General features: G+C 45.7%; 1 protein-coding gene across 1 annotated transcript in view; it reads left to right on the forward strand.

The window, feature by feature from the left end:
- The window catches only part of LOC138567726 (uncharacterized), a 561,708-nt gene that overhangs the window by 387,188 nt on the left and 147,549 nt on the right, over positions 1–26,971 (forward strand). The window contains exon 4 of the mRNA XM_069646203.1: positions 18,950–19,094. Within this exon, the coding sequence (XP_069502304.1) occupies positions 18,950–19,094 (145 nt within the window). The remainder of the gene's footprint in view (positions 1–18,949; positions 19,095–26,971) is intronic.

Raw genomic sequence — 26,971 nt, forward strand, 5'->3', positions numbered from 1 at the left:
ATGCAGGAAAGTGCCTCCACACCCATCGTGTGTGAAACAGTTACAATACACCCCAAGGAGGTTAATACCAATTGACCTGATTAGTAAAAGTGAGCAATCAGGCTCTAAAGTGCCTCATAGTCTTCCGAAAACCTTGATTGAATTCCCATGCCTGTTACTACGTATGCAGTGTCGGTCCAACACGTCTAGTAGTCCCCTATCAAAATCACTGGATTAGTGAATACAATTAGCAAGGGTAATCTATCCCCTACTAAGTGAATAGATTGATAACACCCATTCATTGGGTAGAAAAGCTGTAAAAGAATAGATAAACAGCTGCATATATTGTGCCGTGGGGCATACAAGCTTAACCGTAAAATTAACCCTTTCTGCACCACGTGCAAGCAAAACATACCTGCAATAGTCTCAAGAATGGTACAGAATTGCAGTAGAATTAAATAATATTATGCTGCCATGAAAACATAAGAATACATTTCCACTGGATGTGTAATACCATATTGACAGAGTCACTCAAGACTCGGAGGCCATTAAACTCACACATAGCATGTTGCTCACTCATTAACTCGATTGCTCAGCATGTGCGTCTGACAGTGCATCCCCCTGGGCGCCATTTTGTAAGAGACCTCAATGAATTGGCCTTAGACCTCAAGAAGCTCTAAAATCACACAATGAAAGATGTTTAACTCACTCCACTCCATTCAACAAAATATAAAGTGCTAACGCGTGCTCGTATTAATTGAAACGCTAGTCAGTTGGACTCACGTTTGCTCAATTGATTTAATCGGCTTAACCTTAAAGTATATTCTCCTTTACTCTAAAGATGTACGCTAGATAACTTCAGATATCATATTATTGAAGGCGACTAGTACTGAATGCTTCTCAAAACAACTCATTTTAAGTTTAGCGAAAAGATGTGATTAATCACAGAGGACGCAGGACAGAACCGGAAGTGAGTTACTAACAATACCCGGGCACCATTTTACAATAGAGGATGGTACAAAAATATGATAACTTAAAGAATGCCCAAGTCCCACATTCTAATATGTTCTGATCCCATTAACTATATTATTAGGTAGCGTACTGGCGTGCATTCTCCCTTCACATTGTCTGCCACGCTGATCAATGTAAACTCGCATTTGGTTAGTTAATTGCAATATGATGCCTACAACGTCATATCCTGCTGCCCTAAAAATCAAAAACCTGATAGCAAATGATTACATTATTTACTATCATAGGATGAAGAACAAGGTTTGGGAGCAGAGAAACAAGGGAGTGGGGCTCTAAGAAAATGGGTCTAGAAGTAACAAGGAGAGGAAACAGTGGGGGGCAGATAACCCAGTCTCAGGTATGGTGGGGAGTGGATGGTGTATATTGACTAAATGTCAAAAAAGCAACACTTTCTATTCGTGCTTTATTCTCCTTTGGTGTAAGAATGCCAGTCTTCACTCTATTTTGCAGACCCACGCCTTCGTTTTTTGCAAGGTTTTTTTCTTTTTTGTACCTTTTGAAATTATACAGATGATATGATTTCGTATTCTTTTCTTCACCTAGTGCATTTTCTCAGCTCAATAGGTGTTTGCACGTCCATTTTGACCTAAATATTACCCACCTAGTTTTAAACTGATTTCTCTTGTAATATGCAGGAAAATATATTTTCAAAGGCCAGAGAACGTGTTTAGAATAACCTCAAACTCGCTTCCATCCAATGAGCCCTCATTGGGGATTGAAATGCAGGTGGATGGAAAGATATACAGGGATATCCCACTCTCAGATGTAAACAGAAATGGACAATTTTCTGTCCTCTCCAAGGGCTTGTGTTAAGGGAAAGTCCTTTCTTTTGGGTGGATAACTACCACACTCGTGAGCTCTTCGAGCTTGGGGAACTACAAGGTTTCAAGGTCCATGGCATGGATCAGACAGGCCTCTTACTGTTAACTGTATGGCTCATAGTATGGGAGATCTCGTCGAGTTTTGACTCATGTCAAACAACATTATAGGTCTTCAGTTTAAAAACTTAAAGATTGAAACAACAAAGATTGAACATCAAATTTTAAATATTAAACCTTGAAAATTCCACTTTTCGCATGCTTTTCATCACTATGCCTTTAAGTATCCTTCTGCTTTCAAGCACGCTGCCATTCTTCCATTACTTAAGACATCTATTCTGGACTCCTTTGTTGTGTCTAACTACTGTCCTATTTCTCCTCTCCCTTATGTTTCTAAACTTCTGGAACATGCTCTTTATTCTCAACTCTCCACCTATAAAGATTATAAGTCTCTTCTTTCGACTTTTCAATCTGGGGTTCGTCCTCTTCACTCCACAGAATCTGCCTTACTAGCTGTTTCTGATTCTCTGATTCTCTGCGTCTGCCCGTCATTCAAACATTCCTCTATTCTCATATTATTGGCTCTTTCTGTAGCCTTTGATACAGTGGATCATTCCTTTCTTCTCTCTTGTGATATCACTGGGTCTGCTCTTAACTGGTTTTGCTCCTACCTCACGGATCGTTCTTTTGCTGTCTCTTCGTCAGGGCACACTTCTTTACCTTCCCCTCTTCACCGTGGTGTTCCACAAGGATCGGTTCTTGGCTCTTTCTTATTCTCTCTCTACACTGCCCAGCTCGCCCATATAATGGAACCCTTGGGTCTATCTTTCAGTTTTTACAGAGATGATATTCAGATTGTCTCCAGGCTGTTCAAGCATGGATGCACTTGCGGTTTCTCCATCTTAACCCAACTAAAAGAGAAATAACAAGTTTGCCATCTGGTAGTAAAGGTGCCGATAAGCTACCAGCACTATTGCTACCGGACCGGCAAACTACGAGTTCTGTGGGCAGAGCCCTCCCGCCCGCCAGGTCTGACCTGGCGGGCAGTACGGCACCCTACCACAGACACAGACGGTAGCACCGGCACCATTGTGAATCTGTCTATTCCATTTCCTCCTTCTGACATCCCTCTGTCCTCCTCAGCTCACAATCTTGGAGTGATTTTTGACTCTAATGTTACTTTTGACTTCCAAATGTCTGCTACTGCTAAATCCTGATTCTTTCAGCTTTTTAATATTAGGAAGATTTGCTTGTTCCAAACCTTTTCTGCTACCAAACTCCATATCTCTTCCTTATCTCTTCCTTGCTTCCCTCTAGGCTAGATCTAGGCTAGATTACTGCTCTGCTCTCCTCGATCTTCATGCTTACCGTCTTGCTCCTTTGTGCTCTATCTTTAACTCCACTATTGCTATTTTGTTCCATCTTCCTCCTCCTATTGCTTGTCAATCATTTGAATCATGCCTTCTTTTTTTACTTCTTACATGGTCTCGCTCCTCTTCAGTTGGCTTCTCTGGTCTCATTCTATAATCAACTATAGTCCCTATACTGCTCTTCATTCTCGATCTCCCTACCTTTTGGCTATCTCTAACCCTCTCGTGCTGCTTCTCGTTTCCATTCTTTCTCTGTTTGGTTCCTAAATTACGGAATGCTCTTCCCCTCTCTGTGCACTTCTCTTCGTCTCTATCCTCTTTCCACTCCTCTCTTAAATCTCATTTATTGGCACATTATGTTATGATAACGTAATCGTCATCCGCTTATTATATTGTACCCTATTTAGATGTTCAGCACTTTGGCGGAAATGCTTTATAAATTCAATAAATGAAAATGAAAAGAATTAAAAAAGTAGATTTGAACTGTCCCTTTCCTGTGATCCCGACACTCCTGTGTCCTATCCTGGTTCATATCCTATCATTCTTGTTGCATTCCATGCTTCATAGCATGATAATGGGGGACCAACACTTGTTGTACCTATTTCACCCTTTCCCTGAAACATGTTGTCATTCTTTAAAAAGTGTACTTTTTTGCATTAAAATGTGAACACATCGTTGTTCCATCCCTGTAGACAACCCCTTCTTCCTAAATATTTCTACAGGTTGCCGATTTTTTGTTTACATTTCCTCACTTTTTATTTTCATACTTTAGATTTTTCAAAACATTTTTCCTAAGCATTCATCTTTCCAACGTTGTTCTTAAATTTAGCAACATATACAGTCTCCATAATTCACCCTGGCTCCTTTGCCTGCTCCCTGAATGACCCTTCGAACCTCTGCTCAGTCAGTCCCTGGAGTATTTCCTCTACCTCTCTGTCTCTGTCTCTGTCTCTCTCTCTCTCTCCCTTTCTCTCTGATCCTGCATCCTTCCCTCTGATGGGTCGTGTAAGTGTCACTGGTCAAAAGCTTTTGTTTGCCCAGGCTCGGACCTGGATCTCCTGTGGTCAGGTATTCTATATCTGCCAGTAATTCCCTATGGTCCTTTGATGTCTACCACTCTCAGCTTGTGCCGGTACCTTCTGGAATTCTAGTCCTACCTTCTGCAGTTCTACTTGGGTCTTCTTTGGCTCATGATAATCCATCTCTTCCCATTCACTGTGCTTCATTCGTATTTCGTATAGGATACCGGGCTGCCTTGCTCTGCTTATGTATTGTTAATCCTTCGGATCTCGTGGAGGAAGTTGATTGGTTGGCGTAGATGGAAAATGTGTTTTATCTATGTGTGTTTCTGTTTGTTTTAAGGATGCATATAAGTCCATATGACATCCAGAGAATCTAGAAAATCCTGATATCTAGATATATATGTATATATATATGTCATGATTTCACTACAAGGTTTACACTGGGAGTCCAAAGCACAGGAAATCTCGTGAAATCATTAAAGAAGTCGGGTGCAATTGGCATGCAAAAACTCATCTATATATTGCAGTCCGATGCCATTTCCTGTAATCAATGGGTTGAAAGTTCTGAAGCTCCCGTGGGAGGAGTTGTTTAAAGGAAACTAAGTATACGTGCCGAGCTATTTGCATGCAGCTTAAAGAAACATTAACTTTGTGTTTTCATCTAGAAATCAAAATCAGTCCTTCAATAAAGTGCACAGTGCATGTTGCGCCGGATTTTCACATGAGCAGCACTGCCATGAACGCAAACAACTGCAATATTATCACACTGAACAGCACTCGTTTAAGCCGTTCCGGAGGTTACATTGCATCACTTATTTATGCATATTTGACCTATGAATGACCTTTCCACATTGTGTACTATTGAGTAGGGTAATAATTGCACCTAACATTACAGTGTTTTAAAGCAGGAGTCTGCCATGATGTACTATATAACAAGATGGTATTGTTATTGCTCTTCTTGTCATCATTATTCTTAACTGTCCTTATTGTAGCATCACTAGCTTCCATGGTTCTCGTGTAAATTCCTGCATAGGAATGAATACGCGGCATCATGCATTCTTGACATGTCAGCTGCTCTGCCCTAACATGACTGGCCGACGTCCAGGAACATGGATGTCATTCACTGTCCTATTAGCTGTAATATTACCAACCTCCATTTTACTCATGTAACAAACCCCTCAAAAAGACGATTTACTGCATAATGTACGTTTGCCATGTGACTGACTGTGCCAGAGTCTAAGCGTTTTCAGGGATGAATGCCTGCAGTTAACTTTCTTCATTGTAATATTGACAATTTCAATTCAGCTAGTGGAAGCAACTTCAGTATGATGAACGCCCCCGACACGTCCCCATGCAAAACAGCCAGAAACAGCTGCCTTTTCGTGCTCCCCAAGCGTGGATACATGCAACCTCAAAACAGTGTGTTGGTTCCCCTGCGCGCAGGCCTGCATCTCGCCCTGTGCGGGGTCCCCGATAACTGGACTGGCACTCTGACAACATGCGTACGATTTATCGTAACTCAGGTAAAACTTGGGAAATCTATGTGCAAACCCCCATAAACTGCACCTGCACCCCACTACATTGTGTACACACACCCCTGCGTTCGGAAACCTGGCTGCGTACACGCACCCCTAAATCTGACACCTGATCTTACCTCTGCGCGGTGATTCCCATGCGCAAGTGTCTGTATGCCTGCCTTCGGGTGGCGGATCGGATGAGGGCTTTGCGTGGACATTTCCCTGACGAGAGGTTGCGCGGTTGGGTCCATGAATATGTATCATTCCACGCAATATTGGGCATGGAATGAACTGCCTGCGGGCCGTGCCTCGTAACGCCCACATTTACCCTTGTTCTTCTCTATTTTACGAGTTCCGCCCCTTTCCCTGGCCTCTGCGCAAGCCACGCCCACGCTATGCGTGGTGTCTGGCACAGGCACTTGACTGCTCGCAGAGATGTGCCGAGCCTGTGTGAAGTCCCCGCAAGGTATGAAAAAGTGTCGCACAGTCGACTCCATGAATCAACAAACAGGAAGATTTCGCACACAGTATGGCACGCATAGTCCCCATTTACCGTGCAAATAAATCCATCAATATTTTGAGTGCCTGCAACCCCCGATCTAGGGCCCAGACTGCCTGCAAAGAAAACATTGTTTGTACAGTGTCACTGAAACTTAGGCGAGGGGCGGGTGGAGATTCAGGACTACCAGCCTCCAAACCCTGTATGTTGGGATGCATGTGCAGACCTTGTGTAAAAGCAAGACCCCTTTCATAGGTGACATATAGAAGCCCTAAGGCCATTTGAAGGATTAACTCTAACACCCATTCACTGTTCCAGCTCTAAAGACCTTTTTGCAGTGCCTGTCTGACACAGACTCTCCATCACTACACACCTCAAGTGTACTCATTGTGCCAGACGCATAAGAATGGAACACAGACACATAATGTACAGGTCAACCATGCAATGCAACATTTACCCATTTCAAGGGTACTTATTCTAACAACTTCAGAAGGATGCAAGGCTAGGTTGTACTTAATCAGATTCGAAACAGAGTCCGACAGCTTACAAACATACGTCTGTCACAGGTGCATTATATTACTGAGATGTCTTACAGTTGAGTTTACTTTGCTGGATCATATTCCCAGATGTGGTGCACTCCATATATTGTGTTAACCTATGTATGTAGTCTCACTCACATTAATCAATTTTTCTTAGGTTTTGTCTTCTTTCCATCTTTAGATGTTTTCTGTTTTCCTCACTCTGGGCCATTAAAAGGCAGATCCATAAATGTTCTTCTTTCATACATTTCGGCCGTGAAGCACAAATCACCCCAAACATCAGGTAACATTTACTAGAGGGTCCTGGCTTCGGAAAGATTTATGGGTCTATTCAAGCTGTAAAACCTCCTTGTGAAGCCTCTCAAACCAACCAAAATCCATTTTACAAATTCACAAAGACCTGCCAACAACGTTTGAAAATACGTGTCAAGCCCCAGTTGAAAAGGCGTGGGATCTGTTGACCTGATAGGAGTACATCCAACTCAATACATTACTCAAGGCCTGATGATCTCAGATAGTTGAACATCAGTGCCTCTAGGGATTCAGAGTGCCTCGCTAATACTGTAGGCACTTCAGCAGGTTCGGGAGCATATAGATGAAAAGTGCCATGAACTGCATGGAAGAATGAACCTACACAGACATACCATGGAAAACCATAAGACACCATATACCAAATACCAGTGAGACACCACTTCACACAGGATTGGCACACACACACTCGCACTAAAGGGCCAGTCGGTTTTGCTATAGGTGATCTCGCAAATACAAGACACAGGGCCTCATTGCAACCCTGGCGCTAATGGGTTAACGGCGCCGTAAAAGGCTGCGGCGCCGTTAACCCATTAGCGCCTTACTACAAGGTCCCTTTGCGGGACCCGACCTTAACGGCTGGTCTACACCAGCCGTGAAAGTAGGGACCCGCAAAGGGACCTTGGTGCTAAGTACGGTACCGCAATTTGCGGTACCGTACTTAGCGCCTTCCCCATTCCCATAGAGCCCTATGGTGCGAAAATGGGAATGGGGAAGGGCCAATGTTCAATGGGGAATTACTGCAGACCCGTTACAACACCAGCACCAACCATGGTGCTAATAGCGCCATGGTTTAGCGCCGGTGTTGTAATGAGGGCCACAGAAAAACATGGGAATGCAAGATTTTAAAGGTACTCAATGGCCCTCACTAGGACCCTCGGGTTAAGGGGTTAATGGCGCCGTAAAAGGTGTGGGCGCTGTTCAACCCTTAACTCCTGATTACAAGGTCCCTTTGCGGCTCCCGACCTTAACGGCTGGTTTGGACCAGCCGTTAAAGTAGGGACCCGCAAAGGGACTTTCGAGGTAATTACGGTACCGCAACTTGCGTTACCGTAATTACCGCCTTCCCCAGTCCCATTGAGCCCTATGGAGCAAAAATGGGAATGGGGAAGGGCCAATGGTAAATGGGGAATTACCGCTCCGCCAACCTTGGAATGGGGCGGTATTTCCTAATTTACTAATGGGGCGGACTCGTTACAATACCGGCAGCAACCATGGTGCTAATAGCGCCATTGGTTACCGCCGGTGTTGTTATGAGGGCCAATGTAATGAACAGAGGATTGAACAGAGACATGGGTTTCATTCCTCACTAGAGTGAAAGTTGAAGTCCAGCCCACAGCATTCCGTGGGAGACCTGGTAATGTATCCTTCAAGTGCATAGAGGCATTTATTTATTTATTTATTTATTTATTTATTTATATTTGACACTTATATAGCGCACCGAACCCAGAGGCATCTGGGCACTTATCTTAAGATGATTGGTTACAGGGGTTACGTAAGTGATGGTTGCATAGTATAGTTACAGTGGTTAGTACAGCATTAGTAATTAATACTCCCTTCCCAAGACAGAGATCCCAAAGCATTTGCCTATACCTAAAAATAACAAACAGCTCTCTGTGTATAGCAGTAGAAATTCCATGTTTAAAGTATTAGTACGTGTTAGAATCACTGCAGTCACTCAATATTGGACTTTCACCATACACAGCCAGGCTTTGAAATTGTTCAGCTTTTGTGCAGAAGGTTTCAGCGATGCAATTTTACCTGTTAAATGAATACACTATAATGCATAATACATGCTCCCCTGCCTTTTGAAACCTGCAATCTGAGCCATAGTTTAAAATAAACAAAAATATACATGTTTTCAATTTCACTAGGCCCTGTTTTAGAAAGCATTCCTCGCATGTTTAGAAACGCAAAAAAAGGCTGAACTGCTTTCCTGAGTATGGGTACTTGTTTAGCGCTAACAGATGGGGCATCAAAGCGCTGGCACAATAGGTTATGCAAACAGGAACGTTTTCAGTTTCTTGGTGAATGAGAGCAAATTACTGATGCTCCGCACATCCAGAGGTAGTGTATTCCGAAGCTTGGCTGCAAGCCACTATGTAGCTATGTAAATGGGAACATCTTTAAAGCACTGAAATATCCCCAGCTCCTTCTCCTGAAATAAAAAGGTTCTGCTTTGCAGATTTATAGCTGTTAGGAAAGATGATCACTGCACTGCATTCCTTCCATGCCAGCATGGGATGCAAAACTCTCATTAAGGTTCATTACACTTACTGGGCTTTTTACCATCCTATGAAGAAGATCTATGTGACTTTAAGTTCATGCATTTTTTAAACTCAGAGTTTTTTCAGTTAGTCCAATAAAAGGTATCAAAACATGAACGTTTGGGATTTTCTTTTAAACTAGAGCCCCACAGCGCAAACATGTTTTGCAAAGAACCCTTACGAGGCCATTGTACAGAGTTTGAAATAAGTGATCAACCTAACAGAGGCACGGAAACCGCTCTCCTGAACACCTGTGAAGACCTACTCTCTAACCTGTACTCAAACACTCCCTCTGTTCTGAGCCTCCTCGATCTTTCTTCTGCTTTTGACACAGTCAACCACTCCATCCTCATAAACCGTCTCTATGATACCTTAGGCATCAAAGACATGCCACTGGCGAGGCTGATCACCTTCCTCTCTAATAGACCCTCCCGAGTGCAAATGGGTCCTTTTCTCTTTTCCACTGCACTCTGTTCCTATGGCATCCCTCAAGGGCTCTATCATATTACCATGGCTCCTCAACATCTACCTGGCCTCTCTGGCCCACCTGGTCTCCAATTTCTCCCCCCCATTCCCAGTAGTACGCAGATGGCACACTATTATCTTTCCAGCTGCCTTCCGCTACCTCTGCTTCCTCCTCTTCCTCCCTCATACCTCACTACCTGACTGCTTTTCAGGCATGGCGCTCTATCGGTGATCTCTGCCTGAATGCCAGCAAGACAGAGACCCTTCACATTTGGGATGCCTGCTTCATGTTTCCCCCCCACTCTCTGGCCTGACTCCTTGGGTCCCCTCCCCTCACCCTCTCATGAGGCAAAAAACCTTAGCATCATCTTTGACTCCTCTCTCTCCTTCTCTGCACACATTACATTTCAGCTTCATCTCCACCGGCACATTCTACCTTTTCTCACCTTCTCCCAGAAGCTCAATGTCTCCAGAGCCCTGGTTCTCTCTAGGCTTAACTACTGCAAAAGCCTCTCCCTCAAGCTTCCTCTTTCCTTCCTTTGCCCCCTCCAACTAGCCCAGAATAGGACTGCAAGACTTATCCTTCGCTTTAAGCCCTGGGACCGTATCTCTGCAGCCCTAAAATCTCTCCACAGGGTCCCGGTTACTGCAAGGATGAAATGCAAAAGCCTCTGCATCATCCACAAGGCTTTGTGGGGCCTGGGACCTCTCTACATGCAGCTTTCTCTCCCAAAATACCTCCCATTCCGAATCTTTCCATCATCGAGCTACATCTCTCTGTGTCACGACCCTCGCCCAAAAGCCCCTCTGGCAAACCCATTGGCCAGGTGGAGTCAGGACTCGGGCCTCTAGAGCCTGGCATCCTCCTCAGAAGCCTTCATGGGGCCAGTCCTGGCGCCTATGGCGCCAGGCTCATACACCATGAACAACAATGTGCTTGGGAACTACTTTATTGTATTGTCAGCCAACATGGAGGCAAGCTATGCGGTCTAGTGTTTTTGGTGTGGCACGCCTGGAACTACTTTCCCTGGTACTACTTTACCTGGGCTATATAAACCACACCCTGACTGCAGAACATGCTTTGTGTTACTTTTCAGCTTGCAACGTGACGCTCACATGTCCAGCTATTCCCTCGAACCTCGGAGAAGCAGAACCTGCAAGGAGACAAAAGGAACATCATTAGCAGCAGCATCTTACCTGCAGTCTTCATCTTTAAACACTCGCAGCTACTGAGAACAGCTTCCCCGAATCTGCATGCCTCCTGGACAGAACGACCTGAAAGAGGAAGATAGCGGCAAGAGACATTTACAAATTACGAACTGCTCAAAAGGCTAACCTGGCTGGTCACCTCTCGGCTGGCACCACTCCGGACATTCCAGAACACCGCGACCTACAAGGCAAGACTTCGCAGCGCTGTGCATAGCGCTTACTTACCGCATCATAGTGCTCTTAAAGCGCCATCATTTACCAGCGGGGCTCAACCAAGCCAGTTCGCCACGCTGAAGCTCTGCATACCTAAGGGAGGAAAAAGAGACATTTTAAACAAAGAAAGGCATGCAGGATAGCAACAAAACTAAAGAACAGCAATAAGACCTACCTGAACAATATCAAACGGGCCGGTGTCAGTGAAGTAACTGGACCGCACTCGCCCATGAAAGACAACGCGCCCCTGCAAAGAAGGCAGGACAGAAAGCACGCCTATTTCTACCACAAGGTGAGGAGAGGGCGCCAGAGGGACTGAAAGCATACGGGGGTGGAGGGAGGATACTTACCCCAGTCGGTCAGTTTTGAACACAGTCCTCCTGTATTTTCAGGCAGAACCTGCCCCGCAGACCACATCAGGGTGAAGCTGAGAAGCATACCAGCGAGTAACCCAGCTGGGTGGCGTCTCTGTGGATACCAGGTAAGCATAACAGAACACAAAGCCTACCATAACAAATCCACCTGGGAACCATGGAGACATCAGAAATGGACCAATTTGCCCAATTACTAGGAGAGCTTCGTGCTGACGTTCATTCTGCCCGACAAGAGACTAATGCCCTCCGGAGGGACCTAATAGTGACCAAAGAACGCACTGAAGAGATTAGCTGGCAATACTTGCAATCACAGGCAGGACAGACGCCTCTACCTGGAAGCAATCCAACAATGCAAAACCCCGCCATACCACCCACTCCGGTACAGATCACGTTACCTGGAACAGTGACCCTGGCACCACCAGAAAGTTTCTCAGGCGACCCACGAAGTAAGCAGCATTCATCAATCAGTGCCGCCTTCATATTCTTTGTAGGCCTAGAACATTTCCAAACGACCAAGCTCGGGTAGCTTTTGTTTTATCATACCTGAGTGGTAGTGCAGCAGATTGGTCGGTGCTGTTGGTAACCCATGACGATCCTCTATTACGTGACTTTGGGGGGTTCCAGAGAGAAATGGAAAAACTTTTTGCTCGCCATACCCAGGAACAAGCAGTAGACAATGAACTCTTGTCCCTCCGACAGGGGAATCAGGACTTGTTAACGTACATTGCTACCTTCAACAGAATGGTTGCTGAAGATAGGTGGCCAGAAAACAAAAGAACCACGATATTCCATCGAGGTTTACGAGACGAATTAAAGGATGTCTTAGCTCAGGTGGTTGTTCCACCCAGAGACTGTGCAGAATTCATAAATCTGGTCGTGCAGCTAGACCACCGGTTGCAGGACCGAAAGGCAGACCGGTCTAAGACGGACCCTCGGACCGTGTATGTTCGACCAAGGGAAAACACACCCCGTGTACCTGAAAATGCTGTAGAACCCATGCAAATTGGAAGGATACGGCCTCCATCAACAAAACAAGAGCGGGACAAAAGAAGACAACAACAGCTTTGTTTGTATTGTGGGAAACCAGGACATTTCCTGAAGGACTGTCCAGTAAAACCCCCATGAAGAACAGTCGGGGCCACAGAGAAGGATGAAGCTAAGGAATTGGGAAACTACCAAGCTCGACAAACGTAGAGGTCAGTTTGTCAAGTGAGAACAAAGAGTTGCTGACCTCGCACTTTGCAATACCAGTGATCTTAATTAACCACCAACAGTCGTCGAGAATGCATGCCGTTGAAGCATACATCGATAGCGGAGCAGTTGGAAATTATATTGATCAAGAACAGGCAGCAGAGATGGGGCTTCCTTTGTGTTCTAAGCCAACTATGGACAAGGTAACCACCGTGGATGGGACAGAAATCCCTTCCGGACCAGTAACCCAGTGCACAGCCAGGGTAACCTTGCTGTGTCAGGACGGACATCGGGAGTCTATTTCATTCGATTTCATCAAGGCACCGCAGTTCAGGCTAATACCAGGGATGCCATTGTTGGTTGCTCGCAACCCTTTGATAGACTGGCAGGCACGAAAATTAACCTTCCCCGGAGACTGCTCCCCTGCCTGCTATTACCAAGAGGAGAAACCCAACTTCTGTATCCCCGTGACTCTCGGAGCGACAGTATCAACCCTGGAAGCAACTAATACCTTGCCAAGTAAATACCATGATTTCCAGGATGTTTTCCGAAAGGACCAAGCCAATACATTGCCGCCGCACAGGCCCTATGACTGTCAGATCGACCTTGTTCCTGGTGCACAAATCCCTTGCGGTAGGATCTGCGCTCTCACAGAACCAGAAAACCTTCATTTGAAATCCTATTTAGACCAGTACCTTGCAAACGGATTTATCCGTCCTTCGAAGTCCCCCGCAGCTAGTCCTTTGTTCTTCGTACCGAAAAAGGAAGGAGACTTGAGAACCTGTATTGACTACCGCGCATTGAACCAGATCACCGTGAAAAACCGCTACCCCTTGCCACTTATCCCTGAGATGCTAGACCAAGTTAAAGATGCCCAGATTTATACCAAATTGGACCTTCGAGGAGCGTACCACCTGGTCCGAGTCAGAAAAGGAGATGAATGGAAAACCGCCTTCTGTACTAAGTACGGCTTGTTTGAATATCAAGTCATGCCCTTCAGGTTATGCAACGCTCCTGCGGCATTCCAATATTTCATGAATGACGTCTTAAGGGAGTTAATTGATGTGTGCACCTTAGTGTACATAGACGACATCTTAGTATACTCAGCCTCGGAACAAGATCATGTCAGGCACGTTCGTTCAGTCCTTACCAAGCTCTGTCAACATCGCTTGTTTGCAAAGCTTGAAAAATGCTTTTTTCACATCACCGAAGTAGAATTTCTTGGTTTTATCCTTACTCCAGGAGGCATCAGAATGGACGTGCACAAGGTAGATGCCATTCTGAAATGGCCTTCAGCGACGTCTCAGAAAGGGGTACAAAGCATGCTGGGCTTTGCGAACTTCTACCGCCGGTTCATCCCAGACTTCTCTCAGGTTGTGCACCCAATCACAGTACTATTACGAAAAAACAATAAAAAGTTTGCTTGGACCGAAGAAGCCTTTCAGGAACTGAAACAAAGGTTTACCTCCGCTCCAATCCTGCGACATCCTCGTCCAGACCTCCCTTATGTCGTTGAAACTGATGCGTCCAGTCTCTCAATGGGGGCTGTCCTTTCACAGAGAGACCCAGAAACCGGCCAGCTATATCCTGTGGCCTTCTGGTCGAAAAAGTTCTCACCTCCAGAGATTAATTATGCCATCACGGACAAGGAACTCCTGGCTATCAAATCCGCCTTTAAAGCATGGAGGCACTACCTTCTGGGGGCCAGACACACCATTACAGTCATCACAGACCACAGAAATCTGCAATATCTCATAACAGCCAAGGCCCAGTCCTCGCGCCAATTACAGTGGGCCCTTTTCTTCGCCGAATATGATTATGTAATCACATTTCGACCAGGAGTCAGAAACGGAAAGGCGGATGCTTTATCTCGCATGGGCATAGAAGATATAGTATATACAACTCCATTACCTATTATACCTGAAGACAAACTCTTGGGTATCACACCAGCCTTAACACAAGCAGAACTACGAAAAGAAATCCAACGGACAATGAATCCTGATGCCTACCTCGCATGGAAAACTCAAGGAGAACAATATACCATCAAGGACCACCTACCCTTTTTTAGGGATCGCCTATATGTACCCAAGAAGGAATTACAACAGCATATTATTTCAAACTATCACGATTCACTGATCGAAGGGCATCCTGGGATCGCCAAAACCCTAGCTAAGGTGAAAGAGAACTTTTGGTGGCCTACCTGGCGTATGGACATCATTCAGTATATTCAGTCCTGCGGTGTCTGCGCACAAAATAAATCACAGAAACAAAAACCATCTGGTCTCCTACAACCATTGGACATTCCTCCAGTTCCATGGCACACTCTTTCCCTTGACTTCATCACCGATCTACCTCCAAGCCCAGGGTTCAACACCATCCTTGTAGTTGTGGACTTATTCTCGAAGATGGCCCATTTTATTCCTCTCAAAGGCCTCCCAGACGCAGCCACTTTAGCAAAAGTGTTCCTGGAGGGCGTGGTTAAGCTACATGGCTTCCCTTCGGTTCTGGTCTCTGATCGAGGCAGCCAGTTTGTTTCAAACTTATGGAAAAAATGCTGTGCAATGGCGCAGATCGACGTTTGGCTATCTACCAGTCACCATCCCCAAACGGATGGCCAAACCGAGAGAACCAATCAGATACTCGAGCAATATTTACGGTGCATGCTGCACCACGAACAAAGGAATTGGAAAGACCTACTATGGACAGCCGAGTATGCATATAACAATTCTTTGCATTCAAGCACGAGACAAACGCCCTTCTATACCCTTCATGGCAGACATCCACGGACCTCTGAACTAGACCTTCCAGCCAGCTTGGAAATGCCAGCGGTAAAGACTCTACACACAACCATTACTCAGGCTTTCAAAAGGGCAAAGGAACACCTTATTCATAACAAAGAAAAACAAAAGAGATTTGCCGACCAACACCGGAAAAAGGCCCCTGATTAGCAAGTAGGAGACAAAGTTTGGTTAGCCGCTAAATTCGTACCCATCAAGGGAACCCGGACCTTTCATCCCAGATTCTTAGGACCCTATACCATTAAGGCAATTATCAACCCAGCAGCCGTGAAACTGGATTTACCACCTAATCTATTCCATGTGTCCCTCCTGAAACCAATGCAACCAGGCACACAGATTGGGACACCACCTAAGCCCATACTTGTTGACGGAGAACCAGAATTCGAAGTCAAAGATATCTTGGACTCTAAATACTCTAGGACCAAGCTATATTATCTCGTCGATTGGAAAGGATTTGGACCACAAGATAGATCTTGGGAGCCCAGTGAGAATATCCACGCACCACGTCTAATCAGGAAATTCCATCGGAACTTCCCAACCAAACCTGGGCCAGACAGAAGGAACACCATGGGAGGGGCCTTAGTGGGGAGTGCTGTCACAACCCTCGGCCGAAACCACCTCTGGCAAACCCATTGGCCAGGTGGAGTCAGGACTTGGTCCTCTAGAGCCTGGCATCCTCTTCAAAAGCCCTCATGGGGCCAGTCCTGGCGCCTATGTCACCAGGCTCATACATCATGAACAACAATGTGCTTGGGAACTACGTTATTGTATTGTCAGCCACATAGCTTGGTTCCTAAGAACCAAGCTATGCGGTCTAGTGTTTGGGTGTGGCAGGCCTGGAACTACTTTCCCTGGTACTACTTTACCTGGGCTATATAAACCACACCCTGACTGCTTAACATGCTTCGTGTTACTTTGCAGCTTGCAACGTGACGCTCACCGTGTCCAGCTATTCCCTCGAACCTCTGAGAAGCAGAACCTGCAAGGAGACAAAAGGAACATCATTAGCAGCAGCATCTTACCTGCAGTCTTCATCTTTAAACACTCGCAGCTACTAAGAACAGCTTCCTCGAATCTGCATGCCTCCCGGACAGAACGACCTGAAAGAGGAAGATAGAGTCAAGAGACATTTACAAATTACGAACTGCTCAAAAGGCTTACCTGGCTGGTCGCCTCTCGGCTGGCACCACTCCGGACATTCCACTCGCGCTGAAGAACACCACGACCTACAAGGAAGGAAAACACAGGTTAGCAAAGGCAAGACTTCGCAGCGCTGCGCATACCGCTTACTTACCGCATCATAGCGCTCTTAAAGCGCCATCATTTACCAGCGGGGCTCAACCAAGCCAGTTTGCTGCGCTGAAGCTCTGCATACCTAAGGGAGGAAAAAGAGACATTTTAAACAAAGAAAGGCATGCAGGATAGCAACAAAACTAAAGAACAGCAATAAGACCTACCTTAACAATATCAAACGGGCCAGTGTCAGTGAAGTAACTGGACCGCACTCGCCCATGAAAGACAACGCGCCCCTGCAAAGAAGACAGGACGGAGAGCACGTCTAATTCTACCACAAGGTGAGGAGAGGGTGCCAGAGGGACTGAAAGCATACGGGGGTGGAGGGAGGATACTTACCCCAGTCGGTCAGTCTTGAACACAGTCCTCCTGTATTTTCAGGCAGAACCTTCCCCGCAGACCACATCAGGGTAAAGCTGAGAAGCATACCAGCGAGTAACCCAGCTGGGTGGCATCCCTGTGGATACCAGGTGAGCGTAATACTCTGCAGTTCAAACGTTTCTCCAAGCAGAGATTGTGAGGTAGACCCCTTTCCTCGGCTGGCGCCTCCCTCTGTAACAACCTCCCCCCCTCAGACTTGAGCCGGATCTGCTTAAGTTCCAGAAACCTCTCAAGACCTTCCATTTCTCCTCTCCCTTCTCTGTCCCCCTCCCATTCTAAACTCTCCATCTGCTGCTGTGACTGGAGCCTGATCCCTCAGAGTCATAAAGGGGCCAGACCACAGCCCCCCCCGACCAGTCCCCTCCAGCATCCTTTGCCAGCACTTGCCCTTGGACTCCCTTCCCGGACTATCCTAACCCAGTCCTCCCTGTCCACTGCACTCTTTCATCCTCCCCATCATTCCCCTTGTACTTGCCGCCTTGACCTGACCAGCACTTGCCCACTTCACCCGTGGGGGAACCCCACGTCCTTTCATCACGGGACGCTTTTTTGCAGGGTTTTTTACCCTGATTTTTTTATTCGAAAAAATTATATATATGGGATGTGGGTTTTTGGTAATAGATATAAACTGAAAGGGAACAGGCGGTTTGGAGGGACCCCCCTAAAAATCATTTAAAAAAGATTTGACGGTTTTTTTCTATAAAATATTTGTGGTAAAAAACCCAGCAAAAAAAATCCCACGATGAAATGACATGGAACCCTCTCCCTCTACCCCCTGCCCCTTGCATTTATCACCTTGTCATGCACTTGCACAGTAGGATTGTCACAAGGCCAATATAAATGTTCTTTTTGTTTTTATTCTTATGATTTCCCATGCTCCCCCAACCCCAATCTTGTCTTGTGGCATCTGGAAACACGTGTGTATAGGCACCATACAAATGTTCAATAAATAAATAAAATAAAAACATTGGCCTTTTTTGGGGAATTCAGCTTCCATTGTGAGTCTGTTTGGGGATTAAATTAGGACGTTTTTCATCTTATCTGGATTTTAGGAAATATTTAGACTCTTGGCTCTTTTGCTCTTGGCTTTGCAAAGAATTGTGCGGGCCCTTTTGTTATAGAAGATGTAATATTCATGGATGTAATGGGGTTTTTTGACTCCTCTGTATGGGCGTGTTAATGAAGTCATGTGTTTTTATCTGTATGAAATGTGTATTGATGTGCAGCTCTTCATCACACTCGTGTGTGTGGGTTGCACTTTCAGTGCAGAACTACAATTCCAATAGCTTTTTCTGCATTTGGTATTTAATAGTTTCTTTTGAGTAGTACCTTACTTAGTTACTCTTACCAAAGTTGCTTAAACTTTTCTCCAAATGTAGGATGTAAACCTGACGTTTTCCCCTAAACAGCAGGTAGGTCTAAATTGCAAGACAGTGGTGCATTGAGGCGTTTTTGGTGTCAGTAATGGTAAATTATATTTAAAATGATTCTTGGAAGTTTGAGCCACAAACGGATTGGGGACAATTCGTTTGAGACAGCCTCAATATGTCGGTGCTTATTTTTTTAGTGGGTATGGAGTCCCAGATGGGGAGAAGGGGCATTAACTCTGAGCTTTTAGATAATGAAGACAGGGGGTAGCATCAACCAGCCACTCACTACCTTCTGCTTTTCTCTAGTCCTTCGCCGACTGCACCTGGCGGAAACCCAGTACCTCAGCCAGACGCCGGATGAAGGGTGTTCTATTCGAACCTACCTGTGCTGGCGTCCTGATGCTGGGCAAGAGCAGAGACAATATAACCTCCTGATTGTGTACCCTTACAGGTAAGGTGCCAACTAAGTGTGAAAACATTGATTGATTTCCTTTCCAAACCAAGTGTAAAAACATGGCTTGATTGCTTTTCCAAACCAAGTGTAAAAAACATGGCTTGATTGCCTTTTCAAACCAAGTGTAAAAACATGGCTTGATTGCCTTTCCAAACCAAGAGTAAAAACATGGCTTGATTGCCTAAATCAAATACAACCTACACGGTAACATATCAAGAGTGTGTGCGAAATATTATGACAGTCACCATACTCGAGAGCATTCGTCCATGGGTTAATTGAGGTGCCTATTGTAAATGCATGTTTAAGCAAATGAGGATGTGCACACAGGCTTTCCAGGGGATGCAGGGTGCACACCAAGTCCCTTCTTTGCCCAAATGTAGGAACGCTTAATCCGGCATGTTCCAAGGTGCTTAAGGGACCATCTTAAATCCCTGCAATACTCTCAAATACTTTTAATGCATTGGCCTGGTGAAAAGGATTACAACATTCTCCTTTCAGATTGTCGTGGGTAAAGGAGATTGAGAGTGTTAAGAGAGCCCTGAATTTTTGCTGGAAATCGGTGCTGTTCTATGTCTAGGGTCACGGGTCACAGTGGGTGTTACTGGGTCCACTTCTTCCCATATATCTACCATCAGGGCAGAAGCCAACGCCGAGGTGATGGCCAGAAGGATTTGTATTCATCTTAACCTCTGGCAATGCTCTGGGCAACCCTCCAGACCATCGTTCTTCTCCTGCCAAGCCATTACAAAAAGGGAAAGACCATATGCAAATCAAGCTTGGTCCCACCCCAACAGGGGTAGTCCAACCCGAACTGCTTGATCACATCCCTTCTGCCCGAGACCTCAAGCATCCCCAAACATGTTTCTGTTACACACATATCACGTTGGTCATTATGGTCCCGAAACCGATTATGCGGTGAAACTCGGTTCGGTACTTCCAAGATGGCAGACCGCAGAACAGTCTGCGTTGAACACAACGTTGCAGTCTCTACACGTTTGCCGGGAACGCGGCGAGACACTCACGTGATTCCATATACGGCATGAAGTTTGACTGCACTTCGCGTCGCTACGCTCCGTGAGTTTGTTCCTAGGAGTTCTATTGTATTCTACCTTTGCTTTCCTACATCCTATTGTACTAATACTGTCTTGATTCTATTTCCCAGCTGCTTCGGTCCACTCTATTTCCGGGGCCATTTCCTCCTTCCCGTCCAGACGTTCAGCTCTATTGCATTCTTTGGGGTTCCTTCCGGGTAATTATTTACTACAGTTTAGAGTTGGGTTCTCTTTCCATCCTACTATTCCCATCCCATCGTGCGCACACTTACCTCCTGATTACTTTCTAGATCTCCCGTCCTTCAGCTCTCTCCGAACTCTCCAAACCCCCGCTCTCAGGGAATGCTTCAGGTATTCGAGGATTTGCCACCTAAAAGGTTAGGAGTTCTTCTATCTTCTAAATTACTTACCGCTCTCCTCTCCCGCAATCACCTTACCTTGGTGTCTATTGCCATCAGAAGAAGCCTTCCCGCATCATCTTTGGAGACGTAGCCTTCATTCTGTGATCAAGATACCGGATTCCGGATCCCGTCAGGGTTTTCTTCCCCAGAGGGTTTCCCTGCCGGTTGCACACTTTCTTTCGGGATTTCATTACCGGGTAGCAGGTGTTGCGGCGGTCGGGGTAACTCTTACAAGCTGCATTGGCTGTTCCTTGATCTTCCAGTCTGCCAAGGTGAGACTTTCTTTTTATTCTGAAGTCGATTTCGACTAGAAGTAAGTGAGGAATAGCTTGGGTTTCTAGCCCCAGCAGACACGGGACCCACGTCTGGGCATACCCGTCACACTTAAGGTGACGAAGCAAAATAAAAGAGGTGATGGGACCAAGCCTGATTTGCATATGTCTTTCCCCTTTCTGTAATGACTTGGCAGGCAAAGAATGATGGTCTGGAGGGTTGCACAGAGCAATGGCAGAGTTTGAGATTAATTCTATACCTTCCAGCCAGCACCTCTTTTGTTTTGCTAAAGTGATTCTTTAGACACATCATCACTGTTAATATTTTGCTCAGATTCTATAGGCGGCACGTGGAACATGTTGACCATCTACCCATAGAAAAAAAGTAAACTTGGTGGTCATTTAAATGCATGTTTTCATTGTGTTTGTCGCACTCTTGATAGTACTGTTGTAAAACACAGTGGTGTGGGGGCAGAGCAGAGGAAAATAGGGACCCAGGTATGGGGTTTGAAATGGGGAGCGAATATGTGGGGAGTAGGGGCGTTGGGGGAGCGGCAGAGCAGGTGTAATATAATACCAGCACTTGTTTGCACTGCTTGGCCTTTGTGAGTAACACAGTAGTCTTGGAAGAACAGCCAAAGCCGCTGTAAAAATGCCTGTGGATAGAGAGGGTCAGGGAAGTGACATGAAAGAAGATCAAAGTGTGACAGCTTTTGTGCCCTCTTGCCTGTGTACGGGGGCTGCATCACTTCAGCGAAGTGGGAGGACACACTCACCTTGAGAACAGGACTATGCTTTTGTCATTGGTCCAATAAGCAGTGGGGTTAATTCATCTCTTCAGCCCACCCTTATCCCCGCTCGAGGTTAATACATTGATTACCACAATCTGGGTAAATAAATATAAAATAAATGGCATCGCTTTCCCTGCGCCCTGACAGACACCACAATTCCTGCTGACAGACACCACAGTTCCTGCTGATGGCGGCGCTATGTGAGACATTAGAATTATGATAGAATCCTTTTCAACATCCCATGCACGTTATTGAATGCAGCCTAACTCGCTAAGCAAGCAGCAGCACTGATGCAAAACCAGGAGCAAAGGAACCTAAGAGGCCCATAGCTGCTGGCCCTTTGTGAAGTGTGTACACAGGTGACACAGCTGCACGTGCATTGACGTGTCCTGTGTGTGAATATTGTAAATAGAGACGGCAACTGGTTTCCATAAGATCTTGTCTCGAGTGTATTGTTAGCCTTTGAATGGAGCCACTCATTAATTTTCCAAAGTTAACACGCTGGTCATTTTATGTTCCATAGATTTTGCTAAAAGTAAGTGCCAGAGAGCAAAAATGGCGTACCCCAATGCATCCAAGCGCTACACGCAGCGGGACATGCAGACCTGTAAATACATAAAACACTCAGATCCCATGTAATGTGTGATGCTTCTAAACATTTCTGCTTTCACACAATACCAGCCGATCCACATTTGCAATGAGAAACTGACACTACAAGTCCCAGCATGCTGCCTAGAAAAACAGGACTGTCAGAGGGTGCAACGCATGATATGGTGCCATTGGGCAGCTATGATAAAACCATCTCATTAAAACAGCACACCTGCCATCCGCACCAAATGAAGTCTAGAAACAAAATACAAAACACCACCAAAGGTCTGGCCTCAGATCCAAGTGATTAAAGCCTTCCTGAGTAGAAGTCACTGCAATTTGGCAGATCATTACAGCAAAGTGATTCCAGCCTGTAACGGAAACTTGTAAGTCTGAAGCACCCCAATTCTCTAACTCCTTAGGCCACCGGTGCTGTGGAAAACCTTGCGTGTAAAAAAGTGCCTGTTCAATAGAATCTTTAGTTTTATTTATTTATTTATTTATTAGTTGATGTATTTATTCATTTGTACTGCACTACTAACCCTGAGGCATTTGGGCGCAATTATTGACAGGTACCGTGAGGTTTCAACAGCAGTGCTTAGATAAATGCAGTTACATCATAGATACAGTATACGAGTACAATTGTAATAGGAATGAGATAACAATGCTTAAGAGTGTAAAGTATACAGAAAGATTGCAGAGGATCATGAATTTAAGGGGATGATGGGAGGTGCATTTACCGCTCTTGTGCGAAAAATGTTTTCAGGCTTTTTCTAAAGGTCCAGAAGGGGGGTTCGGCTCTTAGTGACAGAGGCAGAGTGTTGCATAATTTGGCAGCTACCACTGGGAAGCTGCATCCCCCTGCTTTCTGTCATTTGTATCTAGGAATAGTGAGCAGATGTGCATAGGTTGAGCATGGATTGCCTAACTTGCCTCCACGGAAGCAGGGGTGGAGAAAATGTGTAATCTGGGGCCCCTTTGAAAATAAATTCCAGGGCCTCTTTTGGTTCCCAGTCCACCCCTGCACAGAAGTCCAGATAGTTCCATTAAAATAGAAGTGATGTGTCGAAAATTTCTGGTACTTGAGGTCAGGCTGCTGCAGCATTGAGAACTTCCCCTCAAGGTGGGAGCAGGGAGCTTGGCAGACCAGATGCAAGAGTGATTCCAGTCTCAATCTTTAAAAAGAATCAGAGTGTAAAGGGAGAAACAAAAAATCAGAATGAAAACCGCTTTCCCCATAATAAATGATGCACATTATTAGAAGACATCACTAAAGCATGACTAGGAGTGTGAAAGAAAATGTGAAGTCCAATGTGAAACCCAAAGACAACCCAAGGAACTACCATAGAAAGAGAGAGCGCATTTACCTAAGAAGCCAAATGGGCGGGGGAAGGATCCGTATGCAAACAAAAGCTAATGTTGACTGGTGTTTCTAAAAAGAGAAGCTATGAACCCATTGATCTTCTGAAGACTATTCCTGAGAAAATTGATGTCCTAAGCAAACCCAAGTGCCCCCATCAGATCCCTGGCACTTCTCTATAAACACTGAAGAATATGGGTAACAGTCTTGAACCGCGAGACACACCAAAAAGCATGGCCATCTCACTGTTTCCCATCCGAACAAATTGGGGGAGACCAATCAGATAGCAGATAGGATAGCCAACATTACAAAACACTCCACCTCCTCCGCAAACTGTGATGAGAGATGTCGTGAGATGTCATGGAGAATGCCGTTGATCATTTGTGTCAGGTGTTGCAGGGAGCTCCAGCATCATCAAGAGACAGGCTCCCTCATCATCCAGCACACAGTAGGCATCCCATAACCGCTGCATTGTCGCTTTGCGTGTACTCCAGCCTGGTCAACGTCCAGATTGTTAAGGGTCCAAGGGCATGTTTTTGATCACAGTTGAGACGACCCATGTGAATATCTCACTGGATGAAGGCAATAATGTGTCAGGCTTGAATTTACGAAGAAACTCCGGAACACGGGGGGAGCTTTTTAAGCAGAGGAGATTCGAGGCACACTCTTAGGCAGAGCTCCCCAAAGAAGGATAATATTCATTAAGATGGTCGTAACTTGCGAAGCAATGAAGCATGAGCCTTCACAAATGGAGCAAGAAGAGGATCACCAGCATCTGGAGGCAATCAGGCCCACTAATCATGGCAGAAGTGAATTATAGAAGAGTAGTTAACATGTTACATTACAAGTTTCCGTTTGATTCAGTTCTAATTTTACAAACATTTGCAAAGCCAACAGTTTGGGCTTTTCTGTAGGCTTGAACTAGGGATTTTCCTGGCACTCCCTACTGGTACAAACTGCCCATAAGATGTCAACTGATGGCAAATGGTGTTAGTACCTGTGTTTATGATGCTAGTGCCTACAAATGCTGGATACCTATACACAAGCCAAAACTACCAATACTTGCTTTTAACAGGACATCAGTGCAAGGAACAGATACAAGGACACATATTTGAGGTGGCTGAAGGTAGGCTTGGTTTTGACATATTTATTTTACCAGGAGCTTGTTTACATTTGCAATAGAGGCATTTACTCCCAAAAGACTGCTTAGAAATAACAATGGCAGGCATTATAAAGCACACAGTTAAATTAAAGCATCCATGAGGGATTCTTCTGATAAAGGTTCAATATGTTAAAGATTATGTTTATTTGCTGATCACTCATTGCATGACATAATTGCATTTGTGAGGCTTTTGCTACATTCCAACGGTGGTTGCCCTTAAGTGTGTTCTTTGACCCGGTGGGTCTTGAGTTTTATCCTGAAGAGTGGCAAGCTTTCCATCTTTTGGTAAGTGATTGCAGAGGCTCGGAGTGATTGCACTAGTTGTCTGTTTCTTTGTTTTATTTATTGTTTATTTATCGTATTTGTTAGCAGCGCCCAGACCCGGAGGTATCACAGAGTCCTGTTGTGAATTGCCCTCTGGTTTTGGGATTAGCAGGTGCATTGTCTAAAATGGTATACAACTGTGCTGGGTGTGTATCGTGAGATTGTTTCTTGTGGGCAGTATGGTGGGATGCATTCCTTTTAATGGTATGTAAGGCAATGGATCTGGAGGGAGATTTTGGCCTGCATAAGACACTCATGTATTGTATGGTCAGACAGCTAGTTTATATGGCCCGCAGAGCAAACTGTATGGAGAATACAGCACTTCTCTCTCCTGGAGTGACTACTTTCTCCTCTCCTCTCATCTCTTTCTCTCTACACCTCAGGCCGAGCCAACTCCAGCACAGACACCCACCTTCTCGGTCACCCGACCCATGAAACTTGTGTCAGTTGGGGCTTTTGCCACCATTTACTCTCCCCCTCCTGCTCCTCTGGCTGACTCACATCCTGACACACCCCTTTACAACCTCCATTCTTCTATCTCTGACCCTCTTGATGTACTTGCCCCTGTCATGAGGATCTGCTTGAAGCCCCAAGCCAAGTGCAACTCTTGGGACGACTCAGACTTCATCATCCTTAAACGCAAGTGTAGGACGGCTGAGAGGAAATGGCAGCCATCACGTGCACCCTCTGACAAACTGGCCTGCCGCCTGCTCCAAAGGCAGTACCGACTCTCTGTCCACGCAAAGAAGAGAACTCACATCCAAGCCCGCGTCTCTGCAGCATCTAACAACTCAGCCAAACTCTTTAAAATCTGCCTATCCTGCTGCAGTCTCTACCTTTCCTGTTCCCTCCCAGGCCCTCTGCACAGCCTTGGCTTCACCTTTCATCTCTAAAACACAGGACATCCTGTCCACCCTCTCTTCTGCTCCTCCTTCTTCTTCTACTTTTTCCTCTACTTCTGGCCTTCCTGTGGCTGCCTCTCCTCCTCCCTTCTCTTCCTTTCCTTTGTTCACCCATGACGATGTTTCCAGACAAGTCCGATCTATGAATGTCTTGTCAAAACAGGTTCTTCCCTGTTCATCCAAAACCATCAAGCACCATATATTCAGCCTTGACAGACTTCTGCAACCACTCTTTGCCACTGGAACCTCCCCTCCTGAAGCACTCTCTTGTGCACCCCTTCTTAAAAAACACTAAGCCGACCCCTCCTGTCCGGCTAACTATCACCCGATCTTCATTACTCCTTTTCTGGGCAAACTCTTGGAAAAGCTGTCCATCTCCCAGCTTAACCTTCACATTGACTATGTTGGTTGTCTCCATGACCATCAGTCTGGCTTCAGAGAGGCCAGAAGCACGGAAACGGCTCTCTGAACATCTGTGAAGACCTGATCTCAAACCTTGACACTAACCATCCTTCTGTACTCATCCTCCTTGATCAGTCTTCTGCTTTTGATACTGTCAACCATGGCATCCTGCTCAAACAGCTCCGTGATAACCTGGGTATCACTGATCAGGCCCTGGCCTGCCTGACCTCCTTTCTCTCTGACCGACCTCCCAGGTCCAACTTGGATCCTTCCTCTCCTCTCTCTCTCTCTCTACCTTTGGTGTTCCCCAGGGATCTAATCTTTCTCCTTGGCTGTTCAACCAATACCTGGCACCTTTCGCCCACTGCATTGCTGCTCTCTGCTCCAACTTAAAGTGCTATGCTGATGACATTCAGCTCGCTTTCAGGCTCCCCTCAGCCACCTCTTCTCCCTCTCTCATCCTGGATTGTCTGTCCGCAATCCAGGAGTGGTGTGCCGCCAATGATCTCTGCCTTAATGCCAGTAAGACTGAGATCCTCCTCATCGGCACACCAGCACCTCCCTTTCATCTTAATCTCTTGCCGCCCACTCTAGGCCCTCTTCCTGCACATACCTGTGAG

Source organism: Ambystoma mexicanum, chromosome 2p (genome assembly GCF_040938575.1).
Source record: "Ambystoma mexicanum isolate Mex_15411 chromosome 2p, UKY_AmexF1_1, whole genome shotgun sequence".
Taxonomy (NCBI): Eukaryota; Metazoa; Chordata; class Amphibia; order Caudata; family Ambystomatidae; genus Ambystoma; species Ambystoma mexicanum.